The sequence below is a fragment of the Gigantopelta aegis genome, chromosome 4, assembly GCF_016097555.1.
Source record: "Gigantopelta aegis isolate Gae_Host chromosome 4, Gae_host_genome, whole genome shotgun sequence".
Lineage (NCBI taxonomy): Eukaryota > Metazoa > Mollusca > Gastropoda > Neomphalida > Peltospiridae > Gigantopelta > Gigantopelta aegis.
Genome location: NC_054702.1, coordinates 46,859,099 through 46,880,811, shown reverse-complemented (window position 1 = coordinate 46,880,811; position 21,713 = coordinate 46,859,099). Strand labels below are relative to the sequence as shown.

Genomic DNA, 21,713 nt, shown 5'->3' with positions numbered 1-21,713 from the left:
GTTATCTAAAAAAAAAAACATTCTGATTTGTTGCATTACTTTTATTCACAATTTGTGCAGATGTTCAAGTAATGGAATATAATAAATAAATAAATATATTAATTTCAAAACATTAAACATTGTAAGAAATTTTTCCATTTATTTTTACTGATCTATTGTATTAATAGCAATACTTCAACTGCATTATGGATTTAATAATATCTGTTTTTAAAACAATGTATTTAAAATATAATTATACATTTATTCTGACAACATGACTTTTGTTAAAAGAATAATAATAAATTATACTTTATGTGTTATCAAGTTTTGGGGTTTGTTTTTTTTGGTCTTGAAAATACTCACCAACAACTTTCCCATTTGGTGTCTTTTCCTTATCCAGTATTATTTCGTAAATTTTTTCTGCTGAAGGAATAACATCAACTGGAACACCTTTAAGTAAAACATTTCAAACATAACATCTGCTTTAAAATCTGCAGGACTTCTAGATTATGGTAGTCCCACTCCCATGGCTAGTGATATTCGATGTTGGGCTAGTAAATAATTACTATTGCCATGCCCAATGGCTAGTAATTTGTATTTTTTTTATCAAATGCTACAGTTGTCTTATTTTGCAAATATGAATATCTGCCCCCATCACCACCACACAATTTTAGTGTTTTTAAGCCATATCTCTTTAGGTGGTGTATCAAATTATTATTGTTAATTAGTAAAAATTTATTAACTTAAAATAAAGTAGGGCTAGCAAATTTTTAATCATGACTAGCAAATTTTTAAAATCACTGATCACTGGCTAGTGGATTTTATAAAAATTCTAGAAGCCCTGGTCTGATACCAAAAAAAACACAAAAAAACATTGAGGAAAAATTGCTGAATCAGGTGGAAATGGCTCCATGCTTTTTTATAAGTTTTCGAGTCCAGACGACTTTAACAATATCTTGAGACATCAACATATTGAGACAATGCCTATACATTGCTAGGGTGGGATATACATGTAACTTAGTCGGTACAGGGTTTTTAGATTATGGTATCCCCACTCCAATGGCTAGTGATATTCAATGTTGGGCTAGCAAATAACTGCTATTGTCATGCCCGATGGCTAGTGAAAAAACAAGAGTCAAATGTTTAGTCTATTTTGTAAATAACCCCCAATGTTAGTGTTTTGAAGCTCTATCTCCCTCTATATGGTTTATATAAAATTATATAAAATGTTATTCTGTGGGTTATAATATTATTGATACAAAATTCTGTTCGACCTGCCCCCTAAGCCATATGAACAACTCTGGAACGGCCGCTAACAAAGCTAGTCTGACCCACGGCACTAACTAATGGCTGCCGGTAGATTGGGAGCATAGTAGATAGTTACAGGTGCCTCTTAACAATGCCAGAAATAACTACTGAACACTCTCTGAAGTTGTTAGACTAAGCCCACAGCTAAAAGCAGTTGGACAGACCAGGACTGAGATGTGGAGGTGGACAGCGAAAGAAGTTGAAAGATAGGAGGAGTTGCCAGATCGGGAAGAAATGAGATGGAATTCAAAGGAGTAAAAGGAAAGTAGGATAAATTTAAAAAAAAAAACAAAAACTCTGGAACAGCCCTAACATTTAAGGAAGTCAATGTCCTTCAGAAGTGTGTTAACAGTGGAATGTGAAATTTTTACAGCATGTGTGTAATACAAGATTTACAGGCTGCAGCTCTTCTTTTTTTTTTAAACTTACAAATAATATGGGGCAGGACGTAGCCCAGTGGTAAAGCGCACGCTTGATGTGCGATCAGTTTGGGATCGATTCCTGTCGGTGGACCCAGTGGGCTATTTCTCATTCCAGTCAGTGCACCATGACTAGTACACCAAAAGCTGTGGTATGTGCTATCCTGTCTATGGGATGGTGCATATAAAAGATCCCTTGCTACTAATGGAAAAATGTAGCGGGTTTCCTATCTAAGACTATATATGTCAAAATTAACAAATGTTTGATATCCAATAGCCGATGATTAATAAATCAGTGTGCTCTAGTGGTGTCGTAAAACAAAACAAACTTTAAACCTTTTACAATTAATAAAGTTACCTCCATTTTCATGTAACAACTTGATGGCTTCATCAACTTCCTGCAAATTGCAGCCCATTTCGATAACAGCCTGAATCGCGGCACTGTTTTCTAAAATACAAAACACTTACTAATAAACAGTCTGTGTGTGAAGAAAGGAAAACAAAAACAATCGTAGCATACCAGTCTGTTTCCAAAATCTGAGAAAAATAAGCACTTCAAATTTTATGACAATCATCAATGTCACTACAAAATTTGTAGTCAATTGAAAAATGATTAGCAACTACTATTTAATGTTTTAAAATTGTGTAGCGATCTCTGCAACTTGCTTAGTGAATCACAACAAAATGGTCACTGTATGTTAACACTGAGAACTTGAAGTACTACTGTAGATGTTCCTCTGACCATCCCTCAACATTGTTATTGGTGTCATGACCATCCACAATGTAATTAAAATTAGCTTCACTGGTTAATTACTATTACCTGTGGATCTAACAGCACCCCGTTGGAGCTCATGTCCAGTTGACCTTTCATTCAACCAATCAAACCCTTACTTGCAAAATCATGCCAGTGATTTGAAAAGAATTTGAAAACATTCAGGATTATGCCGAGGGATTATGAAATGATTCGGGTGAATTACGATGTCTGCCAAAAACTAATTTCAACATAAAATTTTATATAAAATTCATTTCAAGACGAAATTAAAAAAAAATGATGGTATGGCCATAAAATCTGTTTATACTAGTATACAATCCAGAGTTTATTACTGCACTTTCCCCCCTGTGTTTTTAATGTTGAAATAGACCAACAAGTTCGCCTACTGCATAAATAGTTTCGCCTGATATTTTTATAATTTGTATGCTCCCTAATAACGCTATAAAAGGTGATGTGTAATTGGTCGATATTTAAATTGTTATTTATAGATGAAATGTCACCTGGACATGGGAGTCCACGCAATGTTGTTAGATCTACTGGTAAACCAGTAGAGCTAATTTTAATCAGATTGGACCATTCACCAATATACAGATTAAAAACACATGCAGACACACAAAAATACAGTCAATCAATATAAGCAATATACCTGAATGGCTTTTAGTTTCTTTTTCCTGAAAAAAAAGAAGTTTAAAAAACCTTATTAATTTCAAGTAAAAGCATAATACTATAATAGGACCTGGATAATTTAGCAAAATGTCATTAAATATGTATATTCAAAAATAATCAGAATCTGCAATTTAAAAATCTTGTTACTAAAGCAAAATATAACTACAAAGTGTTTAGTTTTTAACTACCAGGTAAACCTGCATATTTTCAATATCAACATATATATGTCAAATGCCTTCATATGGCAATAAAAGTCTTTCATAAAAAGATTTATATATTATGGTGGAGAAAATATAAGAGTTAATGGCAAAACAAAACATTTTACATGATCTAGGTAAGAGATTGAATCAAATGGATATGGAATTTTTTTTTATTGATATAATCAATGTTTTACATAAGAGAGCAGCTTTAATGCATATTTTGCTGATACCAGATTTTTAGCTGAATTCATGCTGCTTGTTGTGTGTGTGTGTGTACATGAATAGTATGTGCAATGCATGTGTGCATGAATGTGTATATTCAATTCTAACAACCAAGGCTGAACAAAGAAAGCTCTTTGTTTCCTGTTATATACTACTCAAAAGAATTTAAGGGTCAAAAATTTATAACCAAATAAGTTTCAGAGTGTATTAGATTGATGATGTAAACTACACCAAAAATTTAATTTATTGTTCCATATTTACAAAAAACCACAAATAAACGTCACTGTATACAAGAAAGTCACATGACATGCTGTCAAAGTTGAAGGTTGTCAAACATGGATTTGACACATTAGAACATTCGTTTAATATTGTGTGAATCCACCCCTGGCGCGAATACACTCGACACATCGTTGCCTCATGCTGTTGATCAGACGTCTGAAGAACTCTTGGGGAATGGCCTGCCACTCTGCCATAAGAAGTTGACCCAGATCATGAAGGTTGGCCGGAGGGGCATGGTTATCCCGAACTCTCCTGCCTAATTCGTCCCAGGCGTGCTCTATTGGGGCCAAGTCAGGCAAATATGCTGGCCAATCCATCCTGGCGATACCTTGTTGTCTGAGAAAGTCCGTTACCACCCTGGCGCGGTGGGGTCTGGCATTGTCATCCTGCAGAACTGCCCCGCCGCCAATCTGCTGAAGGCCTGGGAGAACCAACGGCCGGATAATCTCATTCAGATAGCGGATTCCATTCAGATTGCCATCCACCACATAGAGGGGGGTCCTGTGGTGGATAGAGATGCCGCCCCACACCATGACGCTGCCACCACCGAACCGGTGACGTTGTCTAACGTTAACATCAGCGAAGCGCTCCCCAGGACGTCTGTAGACACGAACCCGACCGTCGTTGAACTGGAGACTAAACCTGGAATCATCAGTGAACATCACTCGACCCCACTGAACACGTTGCCACCGCAGATGAAGGGTGCACCAGTGATGTCTGGCCGTTCTGTGATGTGGTAGGAGTGGTGGTCGAACAGCCTGGCGATGGCAGCGTAGATTATTGGCTCTCAGATGATTGCATATGGTTTGATCAGACACTCGAGTTCCAGTCGCAGTCCGCAGATTGTCACGTAATCGGCGTGCAGTGGTTGTGCGTTGACGTAGAGCCATATTGGTGATGTAGTGGTCCTCTCTATTTGTAGTGCTTCGGGGTCTTCTCGAACGTGGACGATTTCGAACAGAATTCGTTGCTTGGTACCGTTGCCACAGTCGGCCAACGACACTGACTGACACCAAGTCTCAGAGCAACATTTCTTTGCGTATTGCCATCCTGAAGCCAAGCAATAGCCCTTCCTCGATCTTCGATAGTCAGTTGAAGTCGTACCATTGTCGAATTTGGAGTGTGCACTGTACACGAACGCAAGCTCCAATTATACGGAAATTCAGCATTGGGAACATGGAATACACACGCAAAGCGTGCAAATGAAGCGCTTTGTGAAAAAGCAAGTTATGGGCACTTAGCAGACCTTTCGCTTTCGCCCTAATTTACGTGCAAATGTAAGCATGTTTTCGCCATTAGAACTAGTCGACAGTGTCAATGACAGTGGATTTTAATTCATTTATGGGTTGCTTAGACCCACTTTCGTCAAAATGGAACAATACCATGCGTGACATTATGGTCTAGCTAATATAATTGACATTCAGAAAATAATGTCGAAAATATTGTCTGACCCTTAAATTCTTTTGAGTAGTATATGTTGAAAAAAATTAGTAGGTCGGAAAACATTTTATTTTTAAAAATAATTTTATATTAATTTATAATTTATTTAATTTTTTAAGATTATGGTCGGCAGATTAAAATGAGTTAGTTAGATAAATTGAAACAAAAAATAATTTATGTCACACTTAATAAATGTTTGCCTTTGGAAATAAATCAATGAAAGAAATGAAAACTCTCACATCGCTAGCAATCTGCACCTCTTCATCAGATTCATCCATTGGCTCCTCGTAACTTCCAGATACAGTGACGTACGGATTCGTATCAGTGAAAAATGGCTGTATTGTTCGAGGTCTATTCTGACCACTATTTTGAAGTGAACTTGTTAGAACCGAATTTGACCTATAACAACCTGGAACAGAAGAACATGGATAACCCATAACATCACCATATTGATGTGAATTTGTTGAAAATGAATTTGATCCAGCTGATGTCATACCATTGTATTCTGGTACTGATGGCACTGGAGTCAGTGGCAACTGGACATGGTTGTTTGAGGATACATTATAGAGCTGTTGATTGTGTGTATATGAATTAGTGTCTTCTGCTGAAGTTGAAACAGAATTTCTACTACCAAGAATCCAAAATGATGCAGTACCATTGTGATAAACTGGAACCGTTGAGGATAAACTATGCTCAAATGTCTTTGAACTGTGACTTCCAGTCTGAGATAACCTACTGAAGCCCAAATTCATCGAATTGTTCTGAAGATCAATTCCACTAAAAGCGTCTTCCGCCAGATGTGCATGATCCGAAGTTAAGTCAAAAGAAGGAAGCTCACTTGCAATGTGTTCATTATCATTAATACCAGATGAGATGTGATCACTCAAAGACTCCACCTGATTGTTTTGTGACATTTTTATTTTATTTTTGTTTTCCTTTGAACCTCTGCTCTAGATATTCCTTTTCTGGCTTGTTGTAAGAAATGTTTCCATTTATTTTTACTGACCTATTGTAAAATTTGTATTATAGCAATACTTGAACTATATTATGGGATTTAATAATATCTGTTTTTAAAACAATGTATTTAAAATATAATTATACATTTATTTTGACAACATGACTTTTGTTAAAAGAATAATAATAAATTATACTTTATGCATTATTAAGTGCAGCTGGAAAAAGAAGAATTGAACTTCATATATTTTTATGATCATGGAAGTCCGAACAGTAGAAATTCTGTTCACATTTGTGACCCGCTCTGTCAAAACCAGGCACTTGGTGATATTTTTCAAAATTGAGTTTTATATACCATTGGAAAGCTTATTGAATAAGCTTTCCAAAACTGCAAACTTTTCTGAACAATGTCAAGTATTAAGAAAATTATGGCGATTTGAAGATACTGATGTACAGAACTCGAAAACGGAGAAAACAGGCTTAAAGGTTGGACAAAGGGTAAGTTTAGATTCCATATCAAATTCCTTAGCAACCAGAGTTATTTTTTTACCATTTAGGTTTATTTTGCTTATACATGAACACAGCAACTCTACAAAGCAATTTTAATAAAAAAAATATTGTTTTATTCAGTCAGGATAAAAATCTTGAAATTCGCTTTAGTAGTTTGTCTCGAAATGTTTTTCGAAATCCTGGGTTTTGGTACGGGCTAAGTGCAATCCGATTACTTTGTCCTTGTTTACCTATTTCTGATGCCTGCTTAATTAAAATGGGTGGTGTTTTAACTACAAAATCATATTCAATAAAAATATGTCAATTTAAACAATAATTTATTAGTATTAATGATCTGTGGGTAATACACAAAAAATAAAAAAATAAAAAATAAAAAATAAAAAAATAAAGAAAAAGAAAAAACAACAACAACACCTATTTGATAGCCAAGACACTAAAATGATTGAGATTTTCACACTGGAACATGAACAGTGGTGCTTCACACCAGATGTATGTAATGCACAATAATCCAGATTGTCATTGTTTATGTGTGTGTAATAATTATTGCCAAAAAAACAGCACTATTTACAATGAATGTGTCTGTTGTAATGTTATTTTCCTGTACGACGGCCACGCCCAGTACCACAAGCAACTCGTCCTCACTTGCTCGGTCTCTGTTTAGGAGCTGTCTCCATTGCCCTTTTCTCAGTTTGCTGATTAGTATGTATATCCTCTTCCGAATCAGACTCTGTCATGATTTCTGATGGCTTGGGGCACACGAGATCCTTTGTCTCATCTTTACAAAAGTCCCTGATCTCCTTGAACAAGTATGCCTTTCTCGCCAAGTCCATACCCTTGGGGTTGATGACATGCGGCATACCAACAGGAACTGCATCTGTCTTCTTGAGGGTGAATGCTCTCCAGTCGTCATCTGATTTCGGCTTATACTTTATCACCCCTGGTTCTTTTGCTGAGAAAAAGAAGTGTTGGTGAGACTTGATTCCTGGAAACCGTCTGAAAAAGTCTGCTAGAAAAAGGGTCCAGTCATACATCGGCACTAACACATTGCCTTCCTGATCACCAACTAACTGGGTGTGATTTATTCCCTTTTCTGTGGACTTGTTGACTACATCCTGAAGTTCGGCCAAGGAGGAAACAAATGTTCGTTTAAACAGTCGTTTGAATAGGCCAAAGCACCAATCTGGCGCAAATTTAGTGTGGCCTGCTAACATGAAATGCATGTGAATTGTAATATGAAGTCCCACAAGAGTACGCCAGCAAAGGTACCACATTACACAATTGTTTTTGTTTTGGCCACTGCAGTTGTCTGCATTGAGATCAAGGTGCATTTCACCAATTCCATAGTTGCCCAGGAAATGGTGTAGAAGGCTGATGACGGCATTTGCCCCCTTGCCACTAAAAACAGCTTCGTCAATCAAATAATTTATCTGACATGGTATTCCTTCTGCATGTATACCGAACACCTGGCATTTCCTAGGGGTCTTAAAGTATATTGGACCAGGTTGCTGAGGATCGGCAGGATAGTGCACCTGTTGTGCATAATCGAAGGAGTAGTTGAAGTGTATGTCCTTTGAGTTTGGTCTACATGGTTCCAACCTAGAAATCCCGTGTGTTGCAGCTGTTGTTTTGGCATCACTGCACTTGGCTTGGTAAAATGATCGTTCCATCATAGCAAGATGAAGGTGCTGTTCTTGTTTTCTCAATACCTCTGACTTGGACTGCTCATCTACATTCACCTGAAAGACATGAAATAATAAAAACACTTAGAATTATGCACATCTCAATAATCAGAGCTTCTAGATTATGGTAACCCCACTCCCACGGTTAGTGATATTCAATGTTGGGCTAGTAAATAACTACTATTACCATGCCCGACGGCTAGTGAAAAAAAAAGTCAAATGTGGTAAATATGAATATCCTGCCCCCACCCAACACCCTGATGTTAGTGTTGTTAAGCTCTATAACCCCCTTTAGGTGACATCTGATTATTACTATTATTTAGTAAAATTGTATTGACTTAAAAGTAAAGTAAGGCTAGTGAATTTTTAATTGCGGCTAGTACATTTTTAAAAATCGTTGATCCCATGGCTAGTGGATTTTATAAAAATTCTAGAAGCCCTGATAATGTTGTAGCAGTTATAAAAAAAAATTATATTTTCCAATCCAACTGGCAGACTGCATTGCATTATTTATTTTAAAATTAAAAACCCCAGTTGCGCTATAAAAAGGTGGTGTTATGACAGGACGTCATAATGCATTTGGAGTGCATTGAGATACATCCGATTGCTAAACTGTGGACTGGCGCATTAATGAGGTATGTTGTCCATTATGCCAATATTCACTCTAATTATACTACTAATAATAGTCATATAAAAATATTGTGTACATTTTTATTACTCACACATTTCACAATCAAGTTATTGTTCTTTTGGCATGTCCAACAAAGATCAGATGCAGGCCTGGCTATCACAACGTAGGGAGTGAGGCGTGCCCAGAGTTTTCTGAATGTGGAACATCCAACGACTCGTTGATCTGGTGTTGCAGCAGCACGGTAGAGGCGCCACACCTCTGTTTTGTTAAAATTGCTTGGGATCACTTTTATGTCATCCCTCTTGAATCCTGGGATACGTCCTGGAAGGAGTATGGCATGATCTGCAGCGAAGTTTAATATATACCTGGTCACGTTTCGAACATCATCCAACACCAGTGCATGTTTGCTATTGGACCGTCCACCTAAAAAATTATAAAAGATAAAAAACAAAATTTAAAAAAACAAATAATAAGAGGTATCACTATGACCAATGAGAGGCACATACAAGAAGAAAAATAACTGATTATTAGGAAGTGGTGTTCCGATGATCGATTATAATCGAAAATTGATCGGTTGGGGCTCTAGCAATGTGATGATCGATTTTAAAATTGATAATCGATAGTCGCAGAAATTGTTAACCGCAGTAAATATTTCCTTGCTCGTCAGAATTTGTATTAATCAAATCCAGTATCTGTGGTCTATTATTGTGTACGTTTCTTGATTTCTAACCTTTTGAGGCTATGCCGCTATTTACCAGTAAAAATGTGTGTTCATTGACATTTATTTATTTTCGCATTTGCCATAAAGAATAAAACAAACACTGAGATTTGTTTTGATTTGGTTTTTTAAATAAAATAAAATAATTTTATGTTACATTAAACACAATTCATCATTCATTCACAATTGGGACCAAGAAACTATAAATTATTACTAGGCCTATCTAAGTACGAAACAAAAACTGATTGTATAATTGAAAGTCGATCGATTAGTGATGATCGATGATGAAATTGCAACCGATTCCCAACCCTATTATGAGGTATTCTCTCATACTCACTCTAAATAAACCTGAAAGAAAATAATATTAGCATGTAAACATTTACGCCAATACCTTTTGTTTTCAAGCATGCTTAAAACTATAAAAGAATAAATTTATATTTTTACTAACCTGATTTCTTTACTCTTGGAACCAAGCCGTTTTCCTCATAGTGACGCTTGATTTTTGTTAATGTGTCCCTTGATGTTTCCATTAGATATATCCATGTGTCTCGACATATCCGTTTGTGACCCATGAAGAACCAGCGAATTCTGGTAAGCGCCCTTTCCGTCTGAGTTTTCTTCTTTGATCGGTCGGTCATCTTTGAATCGTTGATTGCCATGCTTACCATTCCAAGCAATAATAGATCTTTCTCGAAGGGTGTCATTTCTTGAATATTCATCCTACAAAAAAAAAAAGAAAAAAAAAAGAACTCATTGGAGCCAGCAAAGAATTCTGCATCAATTATGGTACATTATTATTTCCAAGTCCGACCTGGCCGCCTTATTTTATTGTAAAGTAAAATCCAGCCAATATAAATATTTATATCACTAAAAACATTTTCTTTTATTTTTATTATTATTATTATTATTATTTTTTTTTTTTTGCAAACAGCAGAACTCAAATTCATGCATAATAAATTAATCTGAAAACAGATTTCTTGTAGCCAACCCCTGGAGGTTTTTTTTTAGCCATTCTGCTCCAGTGACTTGGGAAGCTCAGGTCCCGGTAAAAGTGACATTAAATAATGCACAGATTATGTGTACACCTACCTTATTTCATCTTGCTCAGGCTGACTAAACTGTCCAATGCACCGTTTTCCTTCCCAGAGTTCACAGTGGCAATGATTTTTCCGATCTTCTATTGTCACAAACTCTATGTTATTTTCAGCAATCGTTGCAGCTTCATTTTCCCCTTGTTCAACATCATCCATCTCAACGCCATTATATTCTTCATCGCTGCTACCATGGTCATTTCCTGAACTGTAGGCCTATCATGTACAGGAACCTCATCAGTTGCAGGAAACTCATCATTGCTGATAGAGTCATCATCGGAATCAGAATCCAGTTCACTCTGTTCACTTTTTGCTTCTGAAAAGAAGTACAAAAAAAATTGTCATAAAGTTTTGAAATATAAAACTAACATAACATTTTTTAGGGGGCCTATCATCCCTGATCTCTAGCCGAGAAAAACACCCCCTTCCCTCTATTGTTTTGGTGCGAGGATGAGGTGCACATTATCATAGGGCAGGGAGTGCGCACACCCCCCTCCCCCCGGCCTAGATAGTGCATGCAGTTCAAAATGCTTAGCCATGCTAGGCCTAGTACATGTGTGGACTGTGTTCGTCAACTGTGCATAAAATTATTGTGAACTGGAATGACTGCCAATTAAGGTGTAAAATGGTTTGCATTTGTCTGTATTTTCTTTTTTAGTTTAAATAAAAATAATAATAATAAAACCCAAAAAACGTTTAAAATGCGGAAAAGGTGTTATAAGACTGGTTTTAACATTCTTAGTATGAATAAGGCTGACCTACTTCCCGTTTAGGCAAGACTTCCTAACGTTCCAGCATTCAGTTCATTCAGGTTTAGGGTTAAGCCTAGTGATAGTATTAGCATGCATGCTGGAACGTTCGGAAGTCTTTCCGTACCCTTAACAATAAATAATTTTGATACTTGATTAAACATTGAAAAAGGAATTGAACTTTAATGCATTAAAAACACCCACAACATGACAACTTCCTAAGCATACATGAGCAAAATACAAGTGCGCCGCCGAATCACCGGACGCGCCGATACACCGGACACGGTTGTATAATAATAATAAAAAAATATTGCTTACCAGTGAAGTAATCTTGGATGAGGTCAAGAATTCCTTCGTCTTCAAGCCCCAATAACCGAACAGAATTTAGCATCCGTGCTATGTGACCGCTATCTTTATCTTGCGAAGACATTTCTTGTCTAAATTATACCAATCGAATAGTGTTCAAACATAGCGAAAAAAGAATTACCGCGAAAAATCTGGTTTTGTGTGTGGAAAAACTGCCTGAAGTTTTTGTTCATCATAGCGGAAGCGGTTGAAGCTGCTGCAGTGCACATGCACGATATAATGTGATGAAATATAGACCAATCAGAGACCTCGAAACAGGTCAGGGTAGCAACAATATCTGATTGTTTACGTTCCATAAGGTTTAAAATATCCCTTTTCATTGGCTGCATGTAATTTATTCTGACGTATAACAGCCATTATTAGAAAGTACAGATCACGTGGGATCCTCTGGTATGTAGCTTGTAGTGGTCACTCTTCGGGAAATAAAGCAAAACAAGCATGGAAGTCGTTCGAGTTTTGTCTAAAACAATGGATGATTAACACAATTCATTTTAAACACCTCATCAAAACATGCATTAAACAGCACTTATCTATTAGATTTATGCCCTAATTATTTTAGAGCTATTAGAAAATTGCACTTAGAAGGCATTTTGATAATAAACCTATTTTTCTTGGGATGACCCATTTTTCACTTATTAAGCTATAGCTTGAATGTTAGCTCAGCGACAAGCGCCTGGTTTCGACGGAGCGGGTCACATTTTATTACGAACTGCAGCATGCTAAAACAGCTCTATTGTTCATACTTCCATCACCTAAAAATAATGAATCACTTTTATTTCTTAAATAAACACTGAACTGTATACCTCCTGTTTCTTCACTGTTCTTATTTGGGGATTTTCTTTTTTGGTCTTGAAAATCCTCACTAACAACGTTCCCATTTGGTGTCATTTCTTTATCCAGTATTATTTTGTAAATTTTTTCTGCTGAAGGAATAACATCATCTGGAACACCTTTAAGTAAAACATTTCAAACATAACATCTGCTTTAAAATTTACAGGGCTTCTAGACTATGGTAGTCCCACTCTCATGGCTAGTGATATTCGATGTTGGGTTAGTAATTAATTACTATTGCCATGCCCAACGGCTAGTAAATTATTTTATCTTTAGGCGACATATCTGATTATTACCATTATTTAGTAAAATTATATTAACTTAAGTAAAGTAGGGCTAGTGAATTTTTAATTGTGGCTAGTAAAAATATTTTAATCACTGATCCCATGGCTAGTGGATTTTATATAAATTCTGGAAGCCCTGCAGTAAAGCGTTCACTTGAGGTGATTGGGTTGGAGGATCAAACCTCCTCAATGGACCCACTGGGTTTTTCCTGTCCAAACCAGTACCTCATGACTGCCATCTCAAAGGCTGTGGTATGTGCTGTCCTATTTGTGGTAGAGTACATGTAAATATAAAAGATCCTTTGCTACTAATGGGAAATTGCAGTGTGTTTGTTAAACAAAACATATAAGTTATATATGTGATATTAAAGATTTGAATCTAGTCCAAGTGTTTTCGATGCAAGCACCATGGTTGGTTTTATGCCTAGCTGGTTAAAATTGCCACATATTTTCTGCTATCCATATATCGTTTATATAAAATGTTATTCTGTGGGTATATATTATTGATACACAATTCTGTTCGACCTCCCCGCTAAGCCATATGATCAACTCTAAAACAGACCTAACATTAAGGAAGTCAATTTTCACTATACTGTAGGAATGTCCTTTGGAGGTGTGTCAACAATGGAATGTGAAATTTTTACAGCATGTGTGTAATACAAGATTTACAGACAAGTGATACGGGACAGGACATAGCCAGTAGTAAAGCGCTTGCTTGATGTGTAGTCAGTTTGGGATCGATCTCCATCGGTGGGCCCATTGAGCTACTTCTCGTTCCAGTCAGTGCACCACGACTGGTACATCATAGGTCGTGGTATGTGCTATCTTCTTTATTAGATGGTACATATAAAAGATCCCTTGCTACTACTGGAAAAATGTATCTGGTTTCTTCTCTAAGACTATATGTCAAAATTAACAAATGTTTGACATCCAATAGCCGATGATTACTAAATCAATGTGCTCTAGTAGTGTCGTGAAATAAAACAAACTTTAACCTTTTACAAATAATAAAGTGGTGAAAATACCTCCATTTTCATGTAACCACTTGATGGCTTCACTGACTTCCTGCATTTTGCAGCCATTTTCGAGAAGAGCCTGAATCGCAACACTGTCCTGCTTGTGTTCTTTTTCTAAAATACAAAACACTCACTGATAAACAGTCTGTGTGTGAAGAAAGGAAAACAAACAACCGTAATATTGTGTTAATTATATGCATTGTTGACATCACTATTAAAAGTATGTCAGTGAACATTTTGTTTTCAAAATCTTCAGTAGTAATATTTCTAGTTAATTGAAAAGTTATTAGTAACTACTATTTAATGTTTTAAAATTGTGTAGTGATCTCTGAAACTTGCTTAGTGAATCGTAAGATGATACTGAACAAAATGTTCACTGTATGTTAATATTGAGAACTTGAAGTATACAACAAAGTACTAGATGTGTTCTGTGGTTCCTCTTACCATCCCTCAACATTGGTGCCATGACCATCCATAATAAAGATTTAAAAACACACACATACAAAACACAAAAATACAGTCAGGTAATTTAGGCAATGTACCTGAATGGCTTTTAGTTTCTTTTTCCTGAAAAAGAAAAAAAGAGTTAAAAAAACCTTATTAATTTCAAGTAAAAACAAAATACTATAATAGGACCTGGATAATTTAGCAAAATGTCGTTAAATATGTCTATTCAAAAATACATCAGATTCTGCAATCTAAACATCTTGTTGCCTAAAGCAAAATATGATTACAAAGTTTAATTTCTTTTAATAAACTACCGGGTAAACCTGCATATTTTCAATAACAACATACATGTCAACTACCTTCATATGGCAATAAAAGTCTTTCATAAAAAGATTTATATACTATGGTGGAGAAAACATTCTGGAATATAAGAGTTAATGGCAAAACAAAACATTTTACATGATCTAGATAAGCGATTGAATCAAATGGATATGGAAAAAAAATGAATGATATAATCAATGTTATACATAAGATAGCAGATTTAATGCATTATTTTGCTCATACCGGATTTTACGCTGAATTCATGCTGCTTGTTGTGTGTGTGTGTACATGCATAGTATGTGCAATGCATGTGTGCATGAATGTGTGTATTCAATTCTAACAACCAAGGCTGAACAAAGAAAGCTGTGTTTCCTGTTATATGTTGAAAAAACAGAGTAGGTAGGAAAACACTTTATTTTTAAAAATAATTTTATATTAATTTATAATTTCTTTTATTTTTTAAGATTATGGAGGGTAGATTAAAATTAGTTAGTTGGATAAATCAAAACAAAAAATATTTTCTGTCACACTTAATAAGCATTTGCCTTTGGAAACAAATAAATGAAAGAAATGAAAACTATGAACTAATATAATAAAAAGAAAATAATAAAAACCAATCATACCTCCATAGGTGTTTCTCTTTGCAACGCCTGTTCTATGAAGTTATCTCCCTTGACAAGTCGCACAAACTGACAGTCTGGGAACCACCTGGCATGCTCTATCCATGGGTCGTCTCCTGGTTCCCACTGGCTAAGCAAACCGTCACAGGTAAAACATTTTACATTGTCGCTATTTCCTATAAAACATTGAAACAGAAAGCAAGTTAATCCCCACATCTGTTAAAGAATAGAAACTAATGCTCACCCACTCACCTCAGGTGAGTCAAAAATTGCTGGCAATAAGTACAATTTAAATGATGATCAGTCTTTGCCAATAATGATGAGTGATCCCTCCCACTTCCATTCAAACTCACCTGGAACATTTTTAGGACAGTAGTAAATGAATTGCTGTGCAATAAAGATTTGAATAATTTTTACTGAAAACTTCACGTGATTGCTCACCGAGTACCATTTCAGGAGAGTGATCTTCAGCTCACCTTGATTTGCTCATGAAAAAGACTGATGATGCTAATTCCCCAGCCATTATTATACAATGATAATAATGTTTTTTCATTTTCAGGGACGACCTTAAATGTTAAAAATTTATGATTCAAAAGGTTCCAATCAGTAATGGGGAGACAAGTGATTTTTTCCCCCCAGACCAATGGAAATATTTCTTATTTCTATCTCTATCTGTTACAGAATACTCAAACATACAATACTCTGTCACCAGCTGGACCCATGCTTATATTGTTATTATATTATTATATTATATTGGCCTTAGAGTCCAGACTCAATCTCTAATAACGTTACACGCATACAGTTTGTATGGCATTGTCATGACACTGGTGCCTCAGACTCAATCTCTAATGACGTCACATGCATACAGTTTGTATGGCTTTGTCATGACACTGGTGCCTCAGACTCAATCTCTAATGATGTCACACGCATACAGTTTATATGGCATTGTCATGACATTGGTGTCTCAGACTCAGTCTCTAATGACGTCACACGCATACAGTTTGTATGGCATTGTCATGACAATATTGTCTCAGATTCAGTCTCTAATGACGTCACACGCATACAGTTAGTATGGCGTTGTCATGACAATGTTGTCTCAGACTCAGTCTCTAATGACGTCACATGCATACAGTTTGTATGGCGTTGTCATCACATTGGTGCCTCAGACTCAATCTCTAATGACGTCACATGCATACAGTTTGTATGGCGTTGTCATCACATTGGTGCCTCAGACTCAATCTCTAATGACCTCACATGCATACAGTTTGTATGGCGTTGTCATGACATTGGTGCCTCAGACTCAATCTCTAATGACCTCACATGCATACAGTTTGTATGGCGTTGTAATGACATTGGTGTCTCAGACTCAATCTCTAATGACCTCACACGCATACAGTTTGTATGGCGTTGTCATGACATTAGTGTCTTAGACTCTATTAGAGTCTCGAGTCTTAGACTCTAAAGGTTTTATAAGCACCAGGCCTGGTTTGAAAAAACTGAAATGTAGTCTTGTCAGCAACAACCACTAAAATGTAAAATGGTTCCATCTGCAATGAAGTTTTAAAATGTGAAATATTCCACCAAATGTTTCAACATATTGAAAACATTTAAATTTAAAACGTGAGCATGTTATTATCTGCAAATAACAACTGAAATGTAAAGGTTGTCATTATCTGCTACAATTCATTAAAATATAAAATGAAATGTAATGCACAATATAAAACATTAAAATGTCCGTCAACTTCTGCTACAAAACACAAAATATAAAACAGGTCTTGTCACCATCCATTACAAAACCCAGAAATATGAATTTTAGTCTGCCATCATCAATTAAAATACACTGGAATGTAAAATGCTACAAAACATTTAATGTAAAGTGCTACAAATATTAATTTTATAATGTAAAACAGACATAAGAACTATGTAGAAAGAATAGCCATTACCATTACCCCAGTACCCAAAAACCACTGAAAGGTCAAATGTAAAGTCAAATTATTTAAAATTTACATTTCAGTGATCATTTCAAGGATTAAAATGTTCCTAACCAGTATTTGTTGTCAAATACAATTAAAACCAAAACTGTAAGAAACTGAAAATATGTGCTTTGTATAATGCTGTAATAAATGTCCTTATGCTTGAAAACCAAAATTTATATTACTGCTTAAAACCTAGACTGAATTTTCTAGTTAACAATCTGATCTCTTAGTTTTAGCTTGATACTAAATTTTAAAGATTCAATGAAAACTTTATACAGTAAAATAAAGATAAAACCAGACCAAAAAAAAGAGTAAAATTGTTAAGTTGCAGTCATATATCAGGAGATGACACACATTACACATTTTCATTTATAATAAATTTAATAAAAATTAAGAAAAAATCCTGCATTAAAATTGCTCTTTGGCTACAAGGAAAAGAAAAGTGATTATGAGTTAACTCCCTTGAATATAGTGACATAATTGATGATTTTTTTTTTTTTTGCAATCATGAATAATGGTGTCACATATGAATAACAATGTCATCCCTGTTTTCCCTAGTACATCCCTTAATAAAAAAAAAATCTTGTTTCTCTGTTCTAATCTATATACAAATATTTATATTTTGACAGGTTAAATATCCAGTATTTTAACATTTTTCAACACTAAATGTACATCCTTACTCTCTAAAATGTCCATGTTGACCAGGTAATAATTCAGTTGTATAATGTAGGGAAAGGTCTTTATATAGGCTATGCCTGTAGACCAATCCCATCTGTTAATATAAAGAGAAATAAATATTGTTTAAACCAATAAAAACTCAAAATACAATGAAATACATACCAACATAAAACAGTCCAGCTTTAGCCAATTGTTCAGGCTGTTGTTTTATTTGACTTGGCCAATTCTTGAAGGTTGCCAGGCGGTCTGCTTCAAGTGAAAACCTTGGATGCTTTGGTTTATTCTGAACGATTCCAAGAGTTTCTGCTCGTTCGCTGGGTGACTCATTTGATGGCTTACCAAAGTTCTGAACTGACAAAACACCAAAAGAATCCGATTTGGATATTACATTAGTTGACACTGCACTCCTATCAAGAGGAATGTTTCCTACATCAAGGCCCAGCACAAATGGACACTTTGGAAAATGCTTCCTGTGTTCAGTTTCAACAATATCTTCAGCATCCCATTTTTTAAGGATGCCCGAGCAAAATATGCAGCGGACTCTGTCGAATGGACCCAAATAGTAAAATCCATCCTGTGATAGTGTTGAGGGGTTTATCTGCGGTGGCATATCATTGGGCCACTTTCTAAAAAAAGTGTGTAACCGAACCCATTCACTGCGTAGTTCAAGTCGATTTTCTGCTCTCACATCGCTAGCAATCTGCACCTCTTCAACCGATTCATCCATTGGCTCCTCGTAACTTCCAGATACAGTGACGTACTGATTTGTATCAATAAAAAAACGCTGTGTTGTTGGAGGTCCATTCTGACCACTATTTTGAAGTGAACTTGTTGGAACCGAATTTGACCTAGTCGATAAAGTACCATTATAACAACCTGGATCAGAAGAACTTGGATAACCCATAACATCACGGTACTGATGTGAACTTGTTGGAACCAAATTTGACCTAGTTGATAAAGTACCATTATAACAACCTGGACCAGAAGAATTTGGATAACTCATAACATCACGGTACTGATGTGAACTTGTTGGAACCAAATTTGACCTAGTCGATAAAGTACCATTATAACAACCTGGACCAGAAGAACTTGGATAACCCATAACATCACGGTACTGATGTGAACTTGTTGGAACCAAATTTGACCTAGTCGATAAAGTACCATTATAACAACCTGGACCAGAAGAACTTGGATAACCCATAACATCACGGTACTGATGTGAACTTGTTGGAACCAAATTTGACCTAGTCGATAAAGTACCATTATAACAACCTGGACCAGAAGAATTTGGATAACTCATAACATCACGGTACTGATGTGAACTTGTTGGAACCAAATTTGACCTAGTCGATAAAGTACCATTATAACAACCTGGATCAGAAGAACTTGGATAACCCATAACATCACGGTACTGATGTGAACTTGTTGGAACCAAATTTGACCTAGTCGATAAAGTACCATTATAACAACCTGGACCAGAAGAACTTGGATAACCCATAACATCACGGTACTGATGTGAATTTGTTGGAACCGAATTTGACCTAGTCGATAAAGTACCATTATAACAACCTGGAACAGAAGAATTTGGATAACCCACAACACGGTACTGATGTGAATTTGTTGAAAATGAATTTGATCCAGCTGATGTAATACCATTGTATTCTGGTACTGATGGCACTGGAGTCAGTGGTAACTGGACATGGTTGTTTGAGGATACATTATAGAGCTGTTGATTGTGTGTGTATGAATTAGTGTCTTCTGCTAAAGTTGAAACAGAATTTCTACTACCAGGAATCCTAGATGATGCAGTACCATTGTGATAAAATGGAACTGCTGAGGATAAACTATGGTGTTGTTCAAATGTATTTGAACTGTATCTTCCAGGCTGAGGTAACCCACTGAAGGTCAAATTCATCGAATTGTTCTGAAGATCAATTCCACTAAAACCGTCTTCCTCGGGATGTGCATGATCCGAAAATAAGTCAGAAGAAGGAAGATCATTTGTAAAGTGTTCATTATCGTTAATACTAGATGAGGAGATGTGATCACTCAAAGACTCCACCTGATTGTTCTGTGACATTTTAATTTTATTTTTGTTTTCCTTTGAACCTCTGCTATAGATATTCCTTTTCTGGCTTGTTCAGAACCCCTTAACCGCCACTTCCATAATAATTACAAGTCTGAAATAGATTTCAACAAATAAATCAGTTATGTTAATAATAACAAGCTAATTACATACATATAAATATTATAATTTGTATAATTAACCACATATGTAAGTGTCCAAAACTAGGGTCTTGTCAGGTAACACACTTGCACTTGATTTATTTTATTTTTTTCGTACAATAAAATGTCACAGGTTGCCCTGGATGCATTAAACAAACTTGGTCACTACACCATACATGTGTAATCTAAGCACTTTGTCACTACTCATAATTGGTTGTTGGCAACTGACTGTCAGTTGTAGTATCTTGTGCAACTAAGATAGTGTCAAATATTAGCATTCCCACCTTAGTAATATCAATTGCCATAGGTAAGGAACTTTACTGATTACATTTATTTTTGATGCAGGATAAAATTTTATTGAAAAATTACAAGTGAATGGAAAATAAATTAGGTTTTTAATTTTGTGTTTATTCATTGCAAAAGTGATAGCACTGGTTTACAATGCGATCTTCACCTCTGTAAATACAATAGACTATATTTATATATTTCTTTTTTTCTTCTTTTTTCAAAATACGATTGATGTGTGAAAGCCACATTTTTACGACTTCCGAAATGATTAGTGAAAATATGGTTTTACAAACATTACAAATTTATATAAAAATAATATTTAAAAAACAATACATGAAATGGTCTTTTTATTAAATATTATATATATACTAGTATGGGTCGAACACTGTTGGATCACCATAATTTGTTTGACCCATCAGCTAGTTCAAACCAACCAATCAGCCATCTTCAGGGGTGCATGTGACCCTTTACTATAGCAAGGTCTATATTGAGCAGACAATATCAGCTACAGGGCAGTATGTTTTTATTTTTCATAACTTTAGACAAAATTTTTAAAAGATGTAATAAATAAAACATAGCCTACCTTTCACCAAATATATCAAATTTAAAAAATGACTGTTGGATATGTTATATTTATCATATGGACACCAGTGCCAAAGCATATCAATATTTATAAACAGACAGTTGTCGTTATCCAAATAGCAACCTTCACCTTAATTCTACACTTCAAATGAGCACTAAACTGGCTGCTATGTAGCAAAGATTAGTATGCAAAAGCCGTAAATATTGTTACCTGTTCAAGGCTTCTAGATTATGGTAGCCCAGGGCATAAAATTTGAATTTTTCAGACAACCAATATGTCGTTTGTGTGGTTTTAGTGTTTACACAAACGATTTTCTTCAGTAGTTCAGATACAAATGAAAAGGTTAATGGGCAACAATATTCTAACTAGAATCTAAGATGATCGATTTTCGTAGCTTTTCTACTATCATAAATACGAAAATATACTTGTGTGCTAGGACTAACTTAAAAGCTACCAGGCG

General features: G+C 35.5%; 2 protein-coding genes across 2 annotated transcripts; both read right to left on the bottom strand.

Annotated features, from left to right (window-relative positions):
* Nucleotides 1-1,318: 1,318 nt before the first annotated feature.
* On the bottom strand, nt 1,319-20,236 carry LOC121369863. Its single transcript, XM_041494940.1, has 9 exons — nt 18,319-20,236; nt 15,506-15,678; nt 14,657-14,681; nt 14,124-14,228; nt 12,787-12,933; nt 5,525-5,694; nt 3,125-3,149; nt 2,065-2,154; nt 1,319-1,371 (listed from the first exon to the last, which is right to left on the bottom strand). The coding sequence occupies exons 1-9, from the start codon at nt 20,234-20,236 to the stop codon at nt 1,319-1,321; spliced, it is 2,706 nt and encodes a 901-aa protein (XP_041350874.1).
* On the bottom strand, nt 6,733-11,066 carry LOC121370625. Its single transcript, XM_041495982.1, has 4 exons — nt 10,867-11,066; nt 10,226-10,497; nt 9,151-9,482; nt 6,733-8,485 (listed from the first exon to the last, which is right to left on the bottom strand). The coding sequence occupies exons 1-4, from the start codon at nt 11,025-11,027 to the stop codon at nt 7,388-7,390; spliced, it is 1,863 nt and encodes a 620-aa protein (XP_041351916.1). The 5' UTR covers nt 11,028-11,066; the 3' UTR covers nt 6,733-7,387.
* Nucleotides 20,237-21,713: the final 1,477 nt, after the last annotated feature.